At 40.9% G+C, this 18,586-nt stretch overlaps 1 protein-coding gene across 4 annotated transcripts in view; it reads right to left on the bottom strand.

Annotated features, from left to right (window-relative positions):
- grin1a (glutamate receptor, ionotropic, N-methyl D-aspartate 1a) overlaps positions 1-18,586 on the bottom strand; it is a 35,394-nt gene that overhangs the window by 8,449 nt on the left and 8,359 nt on the right. For 2 of the 4 annotated variants that reach the window (XM_067574727.1, XM_067574729.1), the window contains exons 4-19: positions 15,591-15,653; positions 14,731-14,828; positions 13,820-13,941; positions 12,641-12,815; positions 11,874-12,018; positions 10,568-10,654; positions 10,031-10,166; positions 9,582-9,709; positions 7,307-7,471; positions 6,255-6,373; positions 5,788-5,900; positions 4,916-5,064; positions 4,611-4,768; positions 3,899-4,060; positions 3,476-3,585; positions 2,960-3,105 (exon numbers count right to left, since the gene is read on the bottom strand). In XM_067574727.1, coding sequence (XP_067430828.1) covers positions 2,960-3,105; positions 3,476-3,585; positions 3,899-4,060; positions 4,611-4,768; positions 4,916-5,064; positions 5,788-5,900; positions 6,255-6,373; positions 7,307-7,471; positions 9,582-9,709; positions 10,031-10,166; positions 10,568-10,654; positions 11,874-12,018; positions 12,641-12,815; positions 13,820-13,941; positions 14,731-14,828; positions 15,591-15,653 — 2,076 coding nt within the window. The remainder of the gene's footprint in view (positions 1-2,959; positions 3,106-3,475; positions 3,586-3,898; positions 4,061-4,610; positions 4,769-4,915; positions 5,065-5,787; positions 5,901-6,254; positions 6,374-7,306; positions 7,472-9,581; positions 9,710-10,030; positions 10,167-10,567; positions 10,655-11,873; positions 12,019-12,640; positions 12,816-13,819; positions 13,942-14,730; positions 14,829-15,590; positions 15,654-18,586) is intronic. The other 2 variants (XM_067574728.1, XM_067574730.1) reach the window with 1 other exon arrangement.

The following is an 18,586-nucleotide window of genomic DNA, read 5'->3' as shown; positions in this document are numbered from 1 at the left end:
GTGCCTATTTGTTGACATTTAATTCAGACTTGAGTCATGTTAATGTAGTTAGTTAGTGCAACTTAGTAAGATTGCTGTCATGACTGTTAAGGGAAAGTCTCTGGGGCATGAGACCGCCATGTAAAAATGCCAGCACATTTACATTTATAGTAAAGTGCATGTCTGAAAAGAGCTTTACTGTCATCTTTGATTGTTCAATTGTAATATCCTTCCTCAGTGCATACTGTCTCTTTGTGACAGCTCTGTGTCAGCTTAATCTTTGATTAATCTTTTTCAAAAATCTGTTCATGTCAAAAATGAATATTGACTGATACAGTATAACAAATATTTTGATACTGGCCTCAAATGTAGCACTTATTGTATCTTTATTTCCTCATTCATTACAAATCTCTTAAAAAGAGACAACATCTCATGGACTGATAGTGTGGCTATACAGTACATCCATTACATACAATACTTTATATAATGTAAATTATAAATTTAGATCATAAAGATTTAAATCAGCTTTAAATTCTCTTACCTAAATATAAATATGTACTAACTGAGATTTTGTAGGTTTACCCCCACTACACCTCTGTGGCTACAGCTCCATAAAGCTGGATTATTGTAGGCATGCAATGCTAACAATGCATGCATCTTTATCTCTTTGTAAAGCATTGTGAAAGCAAAGTGTGCTAGTTAATGAACTTCTATATTTTGCGAGGTCATGTCAGTCTGCAGACGATGAGGAATGTACTACATGGACAGATTTAGATTAGTCAGAAGTGCACATTCTCTGGGGTTATGTCTCTGTGTTGAAAGGTGCACAGTACTTCACAGTGCTTTGCATAATACACAAACCTGAGGCAGTATAAGCACATAATAACATACAAACACACATACAAGCAGTCAAAATTATGCCAACAATGGGACTCCAGGTTTCAGTGCTTGCTGTACTAAGGAAGGAGGAGGCCACATAAACTGTGATCTTAGATTTTCCATCATGATGAGTTTGTTTCTTACATAACCAAGTTGTCATTTTTAATTTGTGTAAATCAGATCACGGTGAGTAATCACATCAGTGCACCAAAACAGTATGAATAATATCCTGAATAATACTCACGCAGAACAGAACAGATTGTATAAGCTTGACTTTGTGGGCTCACTCTGTGCTCCTCGCATGAGGCCCCATTACAGCGGTTATAGTTAGAGCAGTGAAGATTGTGTGGGTCCGTGATTTTAGCTCGAGGGCCCACAGTGACAGTAGATGAGTAAGATGAGCATGCATGAGCCGTCTTTGTTCAACGGTGCAGAAAAATCAACATGCTCATGGCTGACATAGATCTAAAACGCGCTGGTCTACAGGCAGTTTAGTGTGTCCCTCTCCTTTCTCAGTGATGCTCCCCCCCAACACCTGCATGCATTCGCCTGCTGAGTGCGCCTAGAGAACGTACATCCATATGAGGACAGTCACAACAGTTACATACAGTAGTCAGGTCGATGGCAGACACTCTCAGAAGGACATCGATTTGCTGACAGGCACTTGTGATTTTATACTGTACCTTCCTGCAGCCCTGCTGTCTCTACTCAGCAGGGCTGAGCACCGAGTTCTGGTTCAAGGCTTTTACAGAGATGCAGCAGAAAGAGCCACATCACACACTCACAGTGACTGGCCATTAAATGTGGCACCCCTGGACCTCCTAACTATCCAATCAGGTAGTAAAACCATAAAGAGTACAGGAAAGGAGGATGTGGGGGTGGAGGAGGGGTGCTCCGATGTGCCAACGCTTCACAGCCATATTTAATTGCATTGGCAGGCAAATCATGTTCTTCATTGGCTGAGCAGAGGACCTTATTGCTTGATTATAGCTTAAAGGGCCGGTTCACTCAAAAGAAAAAAAATCTTATTTACTACTAGTGGTACGTAGCCATGCATACTGTGAACGACAGACCTCCATTTTATTTAGTTACAGAGGTATAATGGATATCTATCCAAAACTCCCTGCATGGCTAGATATCACTAGGGCAAGTCGGAAAATATGTATGTATATAATTTGATTGAGCTGACCCTTTAAATTGCTGCCTGCTAGGCAGCCACTGTGTTGCATGAAGCCTCCGGCATGCAAGATAAGTTTGACTCTTGTTGGATGTGTGCATTATGGACACTGCAGTGGATTAGAGGGGGAGGCAGACACACTGTACACTGCAGCGTGGCACGTTACAGCTATGCCGACAATACTGCGAGAGTCACTGCTGTGTGATTGTTCCAGGGCATTGATTTTAATCTTTATGCTCTATTTGCATTGTTAGCTTCTGGCTGTTGTTGGAAGATTGAAGGAAATCAATGATGACGTGCTCAAAGAGCATTAACTGTCCACTAATCACTGTTGTTATTGTTTTTTTTATGACTGGCTGGACATTTGTTTGTTTTCAAGGCTTTCCATGTCCGCATCATCTGACCTTATGAAGCGTATAAGCGCCACAGTAGCAGCTTAGAAACTACTGGTTCATGCCATGAACGTGGAAGGTGAAGTTTTAATTTGGATGTCCAATATGTTAAAGGATCACGAGGCTGATTATCTTATTGTTGTTGAGTAAAAACAGTGAGTGGTGACATGGCGGTGGAAATGGCTCTGCTAATCAGTTACATACTAATGAGGGAGTCCCAGCCACCGCTTGACTTCCGGAGGCCTCCTTATTGTCCTGCAGGCACACACAAGACACACGGGCGCAGTTGGCCTCTGGGAGCTGTTAGGACCTACAGGGTGGCTGCTCAGGATGCCTTGCAGTACATGAAGGCATCAGAGATCACAGTTTCTCATGCCGTGATCTGGAAGTCTGACCACTGTTGATGTGAAAAATTAAAGGCTCCTGACAGAGACAGAAATCAACCTCCATGAGAAGAGAGGCTTTGCTGGCTCGCACCCCAGTCCCGGCCCTTCCACCCTAGATGTGAGAGGACAGAGGGGATCATTCCTACCTGCAGGTTCTTCCTCCAGACATTGACGGCCGCAAAGGCCAGCTGCATCTGCTTCCTGCGGGCGTCTTTATGGCGCTTATAGGCGATTTCAATGAAGATGAGGAAGATCCCTGCTGCTATGCCTCCAGCCACCAGCATGAAGACCCCTGTCGGGAAGGGACAGACAGTTGGAGAAAGAGCAGAGACGGAGATGTGTGAGCTGCTGGTCTACAACCCCCGCCGCTCCCACTGAGCATGAATGCATGGTCTGCCTGTCATGCTCAGCGGTCACCCCGCCTTTTTTCAACCCGCTCCTACTGACGACAGCGGCTGTAAACCACACAATATTAATTGAAGACCACAACCGCACAAAGCCACAGCACAAAATACTGTACGGCACACTTCCACAGAGCACCCACGCCGACACTAAAACAACGATTTTGCAAAGGTATTGGACAAAAAAGGGCTACAGTACCTTACCACTGCAGTTTTTGTCCAATCACTTTTAACGGTTTCTCTACGCTATAAGGACCATACCTGCCATGTTTTCAAAGGTGAGTGTGGCTGGGGCATTGCTCCTCGAGTCACACTCCTGGTATCTCACCCAGGTTTTATCTAGGTCTTCCATGAAGCCGTTCTCATGAGAACTGCAGGGGGTTGGGGGTGGTGGGGAGAGAGGTGACAAAGTTAATACACGCCGCAAATGAGGGAATATTCGAGCCGCTCACTCCCAGATAGCAACATAAATGAGACTGAGACAGCTAGACAAGTTCACTGACAAACAGACATAAACAGACAGAGACAAACAGACAGAGAGGGCAGGAGAGGGGAGATACAGAGAGAGATGTAACATAAGGCGATGTATTGGATGGCTGTAAATGGTCAATACGTGACCACGAAATCATATTGATAAGAAACCAAAAAAGTCATACGAGTAATGCAGCTTCGGCTGGGACAGACCTGAGAATGGCCAGGGACACATTCTGTTTCCAGGGGCTGTCCTTGCGCATGCCTATGCCAAAGCCCGAACGGAAAAACAGCTCTCCCGTGGTCACCAGGTCGCACTTCTGCGAGGCTTCAAACTCCAGCACCGCAGAGTCCCAGATGAAAGCATGCAGCTTGCTGTGGGGGAGGGGGAGGGAGGAGGAGGAGGAGGAAGGAGGGAGGAGGAGGAGGGGAAGGAGGGGGTTACGGTGCAACAATACAATGATTTACATACACATTTACGGCTCCCACCCTTCTCTCTCTCGCACACCAGATCGTGTGTGTCATTCAGCGTTTACCAGCAATCTCTACCGCTGCTTATGGCCCAAATGAAATCCAATGCCAGATGGGTGAGGGCGCGTCCCCCATTGGATTCCCCCCATCTCAAAGATGTTCGTCTGGGTACAACCTGAAAAAGGGTGCTCCTCGACTCAATGTTAGCTCAACCTCACACTGGTGCCAGTGCTGTTGACACGTCCACACCTGCTCCTGTCCCTGGACGTCTGCCTTGGCTGGGCGATGGGCCTGGATCAGATGGAAGGCTGCAGTAAGTCCTGCCGCTTCCACCTGGTCCGGAGGTCCATGTCCCCCCCCCCGAGCTGACTGGACTGACCCTGGAATATGTGCCTGACAGGTCGAGCAGCCGGCCGACACGTGCTCTGGTCGGCCCGGCCTGGCCGAGACTCACTTGTCACGCACAGCCTGGATAGCCTCGGCGGCACTCTCATAGTTGTGCTTCTCCATGTGGCGGTACATGGTGCTAAGCTCCACCTGCCGCCGGAAGTAGATGTCCACAGAACTCTGCTTCACTGTGGCATAGATGAACTTGTCCGATGGGTTTCTCAGCTGCACAAGGAGACAAGGACAAGGCACAAACAGTCATGTAATGACTGCTAATAATTTCCATTGATGTGTAATTTTTTTTATAATTTTATCAATTTAATTTCATAAATATCAATGTTTTTGTGTGGTCTAGCACCATCATCTACACACCCTTGGGTCATTGATGCCGGTGATGCGCTCCTCAGGCCGGTCCAACACCAGGAAGGCAGCCAGGTTGGCAGTATAAGATGCCACAATGATCATGGCAAAGCCGGCCCACACCATACCCAGGATTCTCGCTGAGAAGCTGCGCGGGGCACCTGTGTGGAAAGTTCAAGATTTGACCTTTAAGCTCAGTAAATTTCCATTTCAAATCAGATCAGCTGTGTAGAGTAGTTAGCCGGATATTTCCAAATCTGTCAAGTAATAGTTGTACCACTCAACACTAATAACCTCTAAAACTGCTACTTCTGTTACTACTTTTACTACTGTTACAACTTCTGCAAATAATAATAATAATAACAACGATCATTAACAATATATTACAATCGATGGTTAAAAAAAACTCTAATTATCTTACAAAACTACCTGGAACAAAAGAAATGACCTAGAACAAAAAATACAAGCCACTAAAACTATCAGACGTGAAAATGACACACTTGAAGACAAATGAAACAAGCAAAGGCAGCAGGAATAAAACTGCTGAAAGACAACCAGCATCAAAGCCTGTCTTCACAAAATGCGATTTAAAAGCAATTAATTTGTCATCCTCAAAGAAAAACCCCACAGTGAGGCAACACCTGGAGCATTTCTCTGCCACAAACGTCTTGATTTTGGTCTTTATACAACTGCTAAAAGACCAAAGTACTCAACAGAATAGGCTATTTTTCACAGCAGATATGTTGGTTCATCAAAGTGGGAAAAACACAGGTGTTACTAATAACATTAATGATGGCTCCGTTAAGCTATGACAGTGTGGCTGTGGCAAGTTTCTTCAGTGAAAAAGGTGTATTACAGTGTTCTGGGAGAAAGGGAACATTCACCTTCTCCTATTCCAGAGTTCAGCAACACTCCCCAGGAGAACCACATAGCAGATGATAAGGTGAGGGCATCTTCTTCTTCTTCTTCACTGTTTACTTTAAATCTTCCAAACGGGCTAGAGGGAAGAAATCGGGAGGGGTTGCGGGAGATACAGTGAGAAATCACTGAGAAGTTGTAGAGGCAAAAACCCTGGCAACCCCAGGCAGGGAAAGGAACTGAACATGAGCGAGCGAAGCAAGAAAGAAAACAGAAAGAAAACAGACACAGACGGCGGCACAGGGACAGAGCGGTGGGATGGTTGGAGCCAATCTTCACCTCTGTCTGCCTTCTTGTCCACACCGAGGGAAGATCTGTAGCGGGCAAGGAGCGCATGTACACACATATACACACACTCACTGATTCAGACCTGAGTACACATGAACACACACACACGGGCACACACATACACACACACAGGTTCCCCTTGTACCTGAACCGGTCTAGTAGGTAAAGCATCACCGCCACCACATGCACCGAAAGACCCACCAGCAGCCACAGCGTGCTTTGGAATGGCTGCATGAACGAGTCCAGTGTACTGCGAGGGATTTCCTGAAAACACACACCACAGATGGTTATTGATTGATATTTAACAACTTTTATTACCTTAGTTGCGCATATTATGTCCTAAACTTTTCAACCCATGTACATTTACAATTTTTGCTAACCATTTTTGCTATAGAGTTTTAGATTTTCAGATGTATTCTTCCTTCTGGCACCTTGTGGCCCCAGGCACCCTCTTGTTTCCATTAATTTCTGAGTGGAATGAAAATCTTAAGCAAACCCTTGAAACTTGCATGAGTTGTGTAACCCATAGTTAATCCACAGGTAATAAGGTAGCATAAATTTTGTCACATGATCACCCTTGTGTGGCAAGTGCCAATTGATTTGAAGCCAGCACTGCATTACCTCATATTAATAACAAATATATATGCAGATTTGCTGTCCAATGTGATGGATTACACATGAGTGTGATAAAAGATTTTAATACCAGACAGTATAGAAATGGATGAAAGCTAATAGATGCCTGAAAGTACACAGTGCACATTGTTTGCAAAAAGGTCAGGTGTGATTTAAAGTCTATATGGTGTGCAGAAAACAGAAGTAATGAAGCGGCAGAAACCATGGCAGCTGTGTATAAATTTCCCTCCCACTCAATAACTATTTTCAGATGAATGGTGACCCAAATGTATGTAATTTGTGTTATTGCTCATCATATCACATGTCACTACTGCTGTCCATATATCAAGTAAAATTATTAGGATAGTATGCTGGTTACACACCTAACAAACAAGTTTTCTGTGTTTATTTGCAAATGTCATAGCGAGCATAAAATTGCTGGTCCTTACTGACACAGTAGGTGCACACAGAATAAAAAATTGCCTTGACGGGTTTTTTCGAACAAGAGCAAATGCACAACAAGATGATACATGCAATTCCCCGGTGGCTATCTGACATGACAAAGCACCAAAAGTGAACACATACCTTTTTGACAAGGATGGTGAGACCTTGATATTTAAAGGGTTTGGAGAACTCGATGTACTGGGCTCGTTCGTTGTTTATAGTCAGCGGGGCTACAATCATGTCAGCCAGGCCCCCCAGGAGCTCTCCCATCATGCCATTCCACTCTTTCTTGTTACTGTTGTTCACCTACAGCCCCAAAAGGAAGTTGTTGACATGAGAGTCCGCTATCAACCCGCTGTCTACTAGACCACAGAATGTTTTTTACAGGTTTTAGGATTTGGGTTAAGCCTAGTGGGGATATACAAAGTGCTAGGCATGCTCTACATCTTTAAAACGGGCTCTGTCTTATATATATATATATATATCAAAAGTGGGTTCACTATTTTCTGTTGTTCAAGAAATCTGATAATGTAACACCAAAAATGTAGGATTGTGCTCATGCTTTGACTATAAAACAGGCTTTTTTTCTGGGTTAGAGGTTCATGTTTCTGTTCAGTCCATGCAGGTTTTCAGCTGATCATGTCCGTTTTTCCCTCCTTTCCTTTCTCGTCTTACTTCTGTGAAAGTGGGATCTTTACTGACTTGTGTTACACAGTCATGCTGCCATTTTTTCCAGGACTCTGCCACAAAAGAGATTTTAATCTCAAGAGATCTTCCTGGTTAAATACACATGAAATAATGAATAATATGAAATAAAATCAATGTTAGGCTACATGGTGTTGGCATTGCATCTAAATAATACCATGACATTAAAACATGGCTCGGATATGTCATGATACATATAATGTATGCTCTTAAATATATGTATAGTTGTAATACTAGTTGTAACACTTCAGTCTGTTGGCTTTTATTGTGAGCCTTTGTGCGAATGGATTTGAGTACTGGACTATTGTACTTTATTGTTAACACAAAGATTTTTTTGTGTGTTAACAATTTTGCCTGAAGTGATTATTTTATTTCCAACAAAAGTTATTATGAATGTGAATTGTTATGAAAATGAGTATTGAATACAAGTGTTGCTATTAAGCATTGGTTACTGTTACAGTACTTAATAATTGTCAAGTCCATCAAAATATATAAACACAACATGTCTCAAAACGTAATATTACACAGCAGTACTAGATTTTTCTGCACCAGGATTGTTTAACAAAGTTATTTTTATCAGTGTATCATTATATTCTGATGTCAGTCACAAACTCCCAGTTTAAAAACAAACTATTTATCCTAGAAAATATCCAAATCCACTATTTGCACCATTGTTAGTCAGTATAAAGCTAGTGTTAGCTCAAAACCGTTAGCTAAAAATGACAGTTTGTATATATAAGTAACAAACTGTTGATAAGGTACTCTGTGACATTGTGAAGGGGCAGTGTCAAGAAAGAAATTTGCAAAGGTGCATAAAAGGGCCAAGTTCTTTAATGCAAAGGCGTCTTGCTTGAGTAATGCATAAACAGGTTAAATAAATTAGATGCCATTGTCTTTTTATGTGATGGCATGTTTCCTAATTTACTTGTAATCTTTTCCCTCACAGGGCAATGTTGAAAATGAATGGATATTGTTCATTGACTGCAACACCAGAGCAGATGAACAACATGAATAGTGAGATTTGAGCCATATTAAATAATTAGCTCATTGTTAAACATAAACTAGGCTCCCAACCTATATGTATGTATATATATTTTAATTACACTGTATATGTAAAGCCCAACTAGGGACAAGAGTTGAAAATTAGCAATAGCTAATAGCAACAGTTTCATGCTCTGTATTGGAACTATGTTAAATTGCATCGTCCCTATCAAATAAAATAAAAATTCAAATTCAAACCACAGCAGAAAACTGACCTTTTCATCCAAAACCCACAGTAGTTGGAGGTGGAATAAATTAGAATCTCATTGTAGATTTTTACAGCTTTTTTTGTGGAATATATCTAGTATCTTCAATGTGTACTGGTACCTGTTTCACAACCTATCAATACATGTTTGCATGTGATAACTATATTGTCTATTAAAACACATTTTAAAACTGAAACTAGATCACTAGATCACTAGACTATTGACAAAATCACCTACTGGACATTTGACAGCTGTGGGTCTTTGCTCTATGACTGCTTAACGCTTCAGCTTGGGATAAGTGAGATTACTACTGTTAGTCGAGTACAACAAAATGATAAAAAGTTTAAGTCACGTAAAGTAATGAATGTGAGATTTTGCATGCAACCTGTGCTTCATGCAAAAATGTGCATTCATGCCTATAAATATGACAGATATGGCTGTTAGTTTGTTAATGTAAAACTAACCCGCTCCTGAGTTCCAAATTTCCCATCAGCCACCAGGTGAACCTCATAGGTAAAGTTCATGGTCATAGCCAACTTGATCAGGAGATCAATACAGAATCCATAACAACACTGCGGTACAATTGGGCGTCCTGTAACAAAACCAGCAATGGTTGCAAGTTACAATCAGTCCTGAGGAAACATGTTAGATTTAATTTTTTGAATCCAAAGGCGGCGCACGTAGACTGAACAAAATGCGTCACACGGTGCCCCTTGCACTCACACACTCAGACATCACACTCAGCAGACCACGCACGTCCCAGCATCCTGACAATCACACATTCTGGATGGCACACTCAGCTACATGCATACATATATAGATACCTACTGCATATATATGTATGCATCTCCAGTGGGTGTTTGGCGGGTGCAGTAAAAGCACATTGATATTATAAACGTCCCTGATGTGTTACCTGGGATGGTCTCATTGGGCCCAGTGCAGATAACCTTTTTAATTAAGACTCCATTTAATGTCATTTCCTCCTTGCACGTTCCGTCCGGCATAGTTGGTTTGACATACACAAATGGCTCCTGGTGTATCGTCACTATCTACAACAGACGGGACAGAAAGCTATTTATCACGTAGTCAGAGCTGGACCCGTTTCGATCCTGAGGGACTTCAGAATAGCCGAGAGAGAGCGAGAGAGAAATTAAACCCATGTCCAAATGCCCAGATACCCAGAGACACATAAAGACAGACAAATAGTTGAATGTAAAAATAACTGACAAGGATAAAAATGAGAGGCTCTTTGCAGGCCTATGACAAATTTGAAGAGATACAAGTCATAGCAAATAAATCACTGCAGCCTTCACGAACGAAGAGTAACTTCATTCCCCTCTGAGAAACAAACGTTAACGCACTGTCCAACACAAGCATATCAGCTGAGGTCCGTACTCTATCTGTGTAGACATAAATGTCACATCGCTGCAGCTAAGTGAAGGCACCTTACCTTTAATCGAGTGGACATCTGGAAGCCCTGCGGTTTTTCAGTCTCTCCTCCGGGCCAGATGATCTTCCGCTGATTGTTCATTACCACCTGCAGGGATGCCACACACATATAAGGTATTATAGTTGAGTGCTGACAGAAGGCATGCTGCTGATGAGGCTCCAACACTGTGGGTGAGCATCACTAATGAGTCAGCTTTATATAACCACAGCTCAGCGGTTCCTTTATTTATCACATTGACCTCTGACTTATGTATCATACCTGAAGGCTTCAGGAACTTATTATTATTACACCTATCACCAGGGAACTGAAGTGCTGATCCCTGCAGTCCTTACTGTTTGCACTTTGCATGGCTGCAGCATGTTAATAACCACCATTAGCTACAAATTGAATAGTTTGAAAAAACTAACTAGTTCATCCCACAGCTTTTAATTGCATCTCAAGCAACATTTTTAGATTTATTTTCAGCTATTGTTTTCCAAATTCAGTACAAATTGAGATAGGCAATCCATTACAGCAAACAGGTTTTTTTGGTCAAGTTATGGTGGTATGGTGACACAGTTTGAGAAAAAGACATCCAAGATGTGGAGCAGCTGACTCTTACATTTTAGTGTAAGTGACGAAATTTGAATTCATGAGTGATGTTTTTGTTGTCAAGCCAAACCCAGATTATTATCCATAATAGGAATGTGGTTGTTTCTTGCGTTTCACAACAGGCACTAAAATCTTTGCTTTCGGCATCTTAATTTCTTGATTGACTTCTTTTTATCCCTGTTTTTATACCTTGTTTTCATAAAGCACATTTATGTCAGTTTTGATTTCAGGTCCACTGGACACTGGACAAATCTACAATCCCCAGCCAATGCAGAAAAAAAATCAAAGCATGGTTCGGCCAAAGTCAAAATCTTAGTAAAACGACCTGGTAATTTGAAGTTTGTAGTCAATTTTAATTATAAACTGACCACTTCCTCTCCTTGCCCTCTTGGCATCCAGTTGTTGTAAATCATCATATCTTCTATGTGCCCCAGTTATAAATAACAAAATTCTAAATACCCCCTCTAATCCATCATGATGGACTATTGTAGCATCATGTACTGCAGAGTGTTTTTGCACAGAATGAGGACTGTGGAGTTGTCCTACATTAGCTACATTGTACTATAGATAGAAAACTGGAGCGGCATGTCCAGCATAAATAAAAAGAAGACTCTGTACAACATACACATGAGTATAAAGTAGAAGATGAACTTGAAAAACTCTAAAATTCCTATAAAATTTGTTTTATGGTTGTGTCAAATATTTAAGAGTTTACCTGTGTTCCATTGTATATGCCGACTTGAATGAGTCGACTCTTCTGGTAGTTGAGAATACTGTAGTGGGCGTACTTCCTGTCTCCGTCATCATTGAACTCCACACGTCCAGTGAGGCCCTCTGGGTATTTAGATGACATCAACACCCTGTGGCAAGCCAAGCAGAATGATTATATGTGCGAATGGGTGCACATTTGTTTACGCATGGATATCATGTATGTCATCTTCTTGGAGTGTAATGATGCGTCTTGTGTATCATTCGCTATGAGGCTCCCAATTCAGTGCATGTGGTAAACTGACTGCATCGACACAGTTTTTGTTGAAAGTTTTATGAACACAACAGAGCTGTGTTTGTTGAGCGAGGATGATATGGGCTATTGTTGTCACCACATCTGTTTGGAAGCACTGCATTTATTTTATGTTATGCTGAGAAACCGCTCTAAGTGGGTCAGTCAAAACTCAGTTGTTTCATTTGGAAACGAGGGTCCTACACATCCTGGGAAACCTGATAAACTGTCATTCTATAAGGCAGTTTTCCAGACATGTAAAAATCCTGGAAATGACCAAAAAAGTATCAGGAACTCAACCAGAGTGAGAGAATGAGGAACTGAGCAAACTTTACAAAATTAAAATCAGTTCTTCCTCAATTGAGAAATCTGGATTTGACACATCTGGCTAAATTAAGTCAGACTTATAGATTCCTTTAGCCACCTTTGTCATCTATATCTTAATATCTAATAGAACTGAAGCATTGCAAATCCAAGCTTACCGTTTGAAGAGGGGTCCTGTTTTCCAGATGTTGGTGTTGCCTACACATCCTCTTGGGGGTTCTGTGATATTCTCCTTCTCAAAGAGCTCCTGGATGGACTGAGCCACCACAGCCACTGCATCATTGATATGGGCTGACTCATTCTTCCCGTTGATGAGCTGGAGGCCAATCAGACCTGAGACCAGGCCGACAACAAAGATAATCACTGACCTGAGCCATCTAAAGTTTCTCAGGATCCTTTTGCAATGCACAAAGTGGAAAAAAACTTATAGGGCTTCCACTTTAGACATCCTGAATAAAGGTCAGACATCAGCTGCATGATCCATCTTCATTGCCTGTTAATCTCAGGGACGATAACTCAGAAAATATCCACAAAGTGTCATTTATGAGACAAGGCAACAGAAATAAATGGATCATTTTTATGCCACTGATGACCTTTTCACAGCATGTGTAAAGAGTCCCTTGAAGTTGGATTTTTTTTCCCCCGACCCTACCAGCTAAGGTTTGGGGAATCAGCACAGGCAAAGCATTATTCGTGTTAGGACCAAACAAAAATGCAATCAGACCTAAATTTAAACCGAGCAACAATCCAACTTCAGCTAAGTTTTCTGATTGCAACCAGGTCCGTCAGTCTTGCAGACTCCTGGAAGAAGCCGCAGTGGAGGTGAAGGAGACTGGACATGGACAGGACAACAAACTCTCTGCAGGGGTTGGTTGTGTTAGAGTGCCTGGGGGGGAAGACGCTCGACTTTTGTGACCACAAAACGATAAAACATTGTGAAAGACTTGTGCGGAAATCCAGTAACAGAGACAAGAAAGGCTGTTGTAGCTTACCATTCTATCAGTTATCTGTTGCAAAACTCTCCCTTCATGATTCATTAGAAACCAGGGTATTAATATGACAAAGTAGACAATGAATTTACCGTTGGATAATCCAGGACATACACATATACGCTAAAAACTGAGTGTAGCTTCTGCATACAACACATTTAAACCTTTAAACACACAATGCTTAAACGTTTAAATGCTCAACACACAACAAGCAGTTACAGTTAATCATGTAATGCATCCATGGTTAAACGGTTAATCTCTCTAATCCTGTGTGTGTTATGATCGGCCTGTGAGTAGAGCCGGGGTTAACTCGCGTATTTCCCACTGATCTCTTCTGGATAAACGTACCGTCTGGCGCCTCGCTCAGGGCTTTACCCGACATCTCCCGCTCGCCCACCAGCCACACGTAGCCTGAGCCCGTCATGTTGAGGAAGCGGGCAGCCTTGTACACTGCAGCAGCGTCTTCCTCACTGGAATGTTGAAAATAGACAAAAGATTATTTGTCACATCAGAACATGCTGAATGTAAGTGTGAAGAAGACATTTTGTGATCATTTTTAGTCATTGAGGGCTTAAGGTTGAGTCTTACTGTCATTATACAATACAGGATTGCACAATAAAATGCAGTTGTAGCCCCCTACATGCTACACACACAGGAAATGTATAAAAAGACACAGGTAATAAATTAGAGTAGAATAAAATAGAACAAGGTAGAATAAGAAAAATAGTTCAATAACAGTGGCACTGTAGGAAGAAGGAAAAAGTATTTTTATATACTATATACACATATGTGTGTGTGTGTGTATACATAAAAAAATATACACACATATATGCACATGTACAATGTGTACATATGTACAATATCACTGTAATTGAGTTTGGGGCATGCTTGCCCTCCAACATTTTATTACTACCAGTACTTTCAATTACACGAAGTGATATGAAATGATGTGAAATGTCTTCTTTTTTTGTGTATTGGGTCCTAAATGTCTGCTTGATTTTTAATTAGCTTTCAAGTTTGACAAATTTTGTAAAATTCAGCCTGAATTTAGAGTCACCCTACAACTGAACATAAAGTACAACAGCTAGATCCAGCAGAAGGTTTATGTTGAATGTCACCTCTATAATAAAAATGATCTTGTTTATATTTTTTTTACCCAGTTCAATCTTGTGTACATTTCTCAGCATCTGATAACATTGCTGACGCTAACTCTCAGAAGTTGGGTGACATTTATGTGCAATTTTAGATAAAAATCTCACCTGGCGGACAGGATGATGACTCGGGCCTCCAGCTCTTTCGCCTCCAGTAGCAGGGCAGTTAAGTTAGTCTCCTGGCTGAACTGGAGGACTTTCTCTGCCTGTGATCGGGGCATAAGAAAGGTCAAGCCAGCTACTTTTCCCTACCGTAGACACCATGCTGCCTCTTTACCTGCTTGGTTCGAGCTTGGCCGATTTTATTTGAAAACGGGAGACAGAGATAAAAAGGAAAGCGATCCAGGGGAACCGGCTGAACTAAAAAAAAAAAAAAAAAGCTTGAAGGGAAAAAAAACTTTTGCATTTGTTCGCATGCAAACTGAGGGTTATCAAGGCTCCAAAGAAGGACGTGCATGTGTTAGGTAGGGGGAAGAAGAAGGTCAATGCAACCAGTAACTAAAAACGGGTGAAGGGGGGTGAGGGGGACGTTTTCCCCCAACAAAAAAACTGCTGAAAACTAGGGAGGTGCTACAGAACAGGAGGAAGTAGCATCTGGGAAACGGTTTTGTCCCACACTACCGGTTCTCCACAAAGGAATGGACTTGCAAACTCTTTTTGTGTGTGAGTGTGTGTGTTCTGAGTACATGCATTCCTTTATTGAAGGAGAAAATGAAAATGATAAAAGCGGGGCGCTGTTCACTGATTAATTTTTTTTTTTTTCTGTAATGACCGAAAATTATAGATTTTTCATAACAAAATCATTCTTTATTTAAATCATAGGGAAATGTCTCAAAGTAAAAATTAAAGAAAACATGTGCTACCAATAGAGGGACATTTCTGGGTCGGCTGGTGACTGGTTTGGGCTGGTTTCTAGTTGCTACGTTTGGAAAGTTGGTGGGCGGCGTGCATTGACCATGCAAATATACCTTAGGTCCTCGCTTGTTGTCATAGGACAGTTGGTCGAGGTTTTCATAGTTCCTTTTTTTATTCTGATGAGTAATGTGCACAGAGAAAATATGCAGACACAGAAAAATATTATAAACAGTTGAAAATGGAGGGCAGTAAAGCATTCCAACAAATCTCCACTTTTCTGCTTCAAATTGGGATCTTTAACAGAGGGGCTTGCAAAGAACATCAGAGATGATCGCTTAATATGATGCTGAAATCATGTGTGCTTGATTAAAATAGAAAGTACAAAATAATTATCAGGGTGATTTATTTATTGTATTTGATTCATCAGTTATCAATGATGCTGATTCAGATGCATCAATCAACTGTAAGAAATAATTGGATCAAAATGCTCTGGCTCCAGCAATAATCAATACTTACAGCTCATTAACTCTACCATGTTTGGTGTCTTCTTCACCATATTGGAAACTAATATTATACAACTGGATACTGGAAACTTAAGAAAAGAACATGGCCGTCAAAGAGAGCAGATTTTCAACACTCTACAAACACACCAATGAGTCCAAATAGACCGTCCTCACAAGAAAAATTACAGTATAGGTCTAAAATTCAGGCCGCATTAATACGGTTGCTAGATGGCATAAACATAACTATAAGTTGTTTTTTGACGGCTGAATTTTAGACCTATACTGTCACTTAATTATATGACAATACAGGATGTGTTGAGTCCAAAGCATGACCACATTTTGCCTTCCTAAAATATTTGCAGTACTCAATAAAAGGTGTGAAGTGTGTAAACTTGCAAAACTGAAAGAGGAAACTGCTCATCTATCCAACCATCTGCTGAGGTGACAATATTTTCACCAGCTCAGACATGCCAACTTCAGAGGCTGTTGCTAGTTATCCTTAATATTATTAACTAGTGTGACCACATACTTGAAACAACATATCAAAAGCTAAATAGCTTCATTTACATGGAGCATTTTTATTAAACAGTTATAAAGTTTGGCTAATATAGGTGGTCTTATTTAATTGTGATTTACAAAATCAAATTTAACCAAATGAGACAGGGAAAAGCAGTAATCAGTAATCTAAACCTTAAATCACAAACACAAGTAAAAGATTCACACTGGTCATTTATCCCACAATTTAATTCCAGCAAATAATCAAAAGCTGTGTCCCGGTTTCATACGACACACTAATTCTAAACAGGCATTGATTATGTAATGTGTTCACCACGGAAAAGTGTCAAAATTAAGTATGCTATTTATATTAAAAACACTGAATTTTTGAGTGTGCTTTTGATTTACACACAATTAGTAGATGCACTCGAGGCTCGACCTCACGGCTGCAAAGAATTTAAATTAATTGTGAATGTTTGTCAGACAGCTTCAGAAAGATCTAAGAAAATAAATCAAATAAAAAGCAAGTATTAAATCTGTAGAAAATGCTGCTTTCTCTCTGTGATGTTTAATTTGCTTTCCAAAGTAGCTGTTTGATGTTTTCCTGTTGGTATAAAACAGTAAATTGATATGTTGTATAATACTTGATAAAACAATATACTATCAAGATTCTATATAGTAAATTCTGTATACATTTAGTATGTTGAATGGAATTGGGAGACAGCACAAGATACTGATTTTCAGTAGCGGCTGAGCAGGTTAAACGTAAGTCAGACTCTTCAGACTGTCGGACCTGAGGTGTCACCATTTTGAATTTCAGTCCGGTCCTGTGTCTGTGAGAAGAGACACTCGGGAGTCCTGCCTGAGACAGGAAGCCATTTTGCTGGAATATACAGCATCTTTCTGCTTCACGGGGTTTCTTGCACAGCTGCCTGGCTTCACAGCTCACACCTCAGTGCACTATGGGTCTGCTGCCCTCCCCTCACAAAGTCAGTGCCGATCAGCACAATATTCATGCTGACAAGCAAATTCACAACAATGCAGACCAGAAACACTTCCAATCACATCAACTGAAAGCCTTCGAGGCCTGTTATACAAGCTGAGGCTGTCGTGTTTTTTGTGTTAGTCATGTTAGTTTGAGTAATTGTGACTTTAAATGTTGAGAGGTAAATGTTAAGTCGTCATACTTATGACAAAAAATATTTTTTCCAATGTCAACACATTTTCTTTGAAAAAATTGTAGTGAGGTTATGAATAATTCCTCCTATTCCACTTCTGCATTTTATTAAGAATATATTCTGAGATCATGAGATATTGTAAAAGATGGAGGAACAATATCACAATTGTATAAAACTACAATTGAAACAAGTGAAATAAGCAAGAGTATATATTTTCCTTTTTTTTTTTGGTAAAACTAAAATATTAAGACAGATTTTAATTACAGTCCAGTTCAGTCATGCAAAACTATGAAGAGTCAGTATTAAATACCAAGTAACTACCATCAGAATTTTAACAGAAATGCGTCATTATGTGTCCTCAGTCTCCATGAGCAACAAGAAAAAAAAACTGTCTTCGTCTTTTTTCTTCCAAGAGTTTTTCTCGGTGCTCTATTTTTGTATCCTCAGTCAGGCATTAATATTTCATGTTGTGTTGGTCACATTTGCTCTCTGACTAAGTCCACTGTGTCCAGAGCCTCTTAGCTGGTGGTGACAGTGATCCTCCTGTGACTGTGCGACCTCGGTAACAACTTGCCATGAAGCTAAAAATACTATGTAAATTTACTGCATCTATGTAACACAGCCGGGTGATTAGCAGGAATAACACATCTCTCTTTTAAGTAGAGCATAATGTGACGTAGCTGGAATCTGCTACATCCAAACTAACATCATCTAAGACAGTCAAAGCTGTTGCTGCATTAACTGTTTAGGTTTTTAGCTGACGCCATGACCCAAACATACAATGAAAGAGCTGGGAAAGGTTTCATTATCCTGCTGGTGTCGTGACACACATTGGATTTCAGGGCTGAGGCGAAGATGAGTTAAGTAGATGTTCAGGGCTGCTGAACAACCAGGGGGCGCCCAAAAAATCAGTAGTGTAAACAAATTTTGTTT

The sequence above is a fragment of the Thunnus thynnus genome, chromosome 19 (assembly GCF_963924715.1).
Source record: "Thunnus thynnus chromosome 19, fThuThy2.1, whole genome shotgun sequence".
In the NCBI taxonomy this organism is placed as follows: Eukaryota; Metazoa; Chordata; class Actinopteri; order Scombriformes; family Scombridae; genus Thunnus; species Thunnus thynnus.
This window is presented reverse-complemented; position numbering and strand designations above follow the sequence as displayed.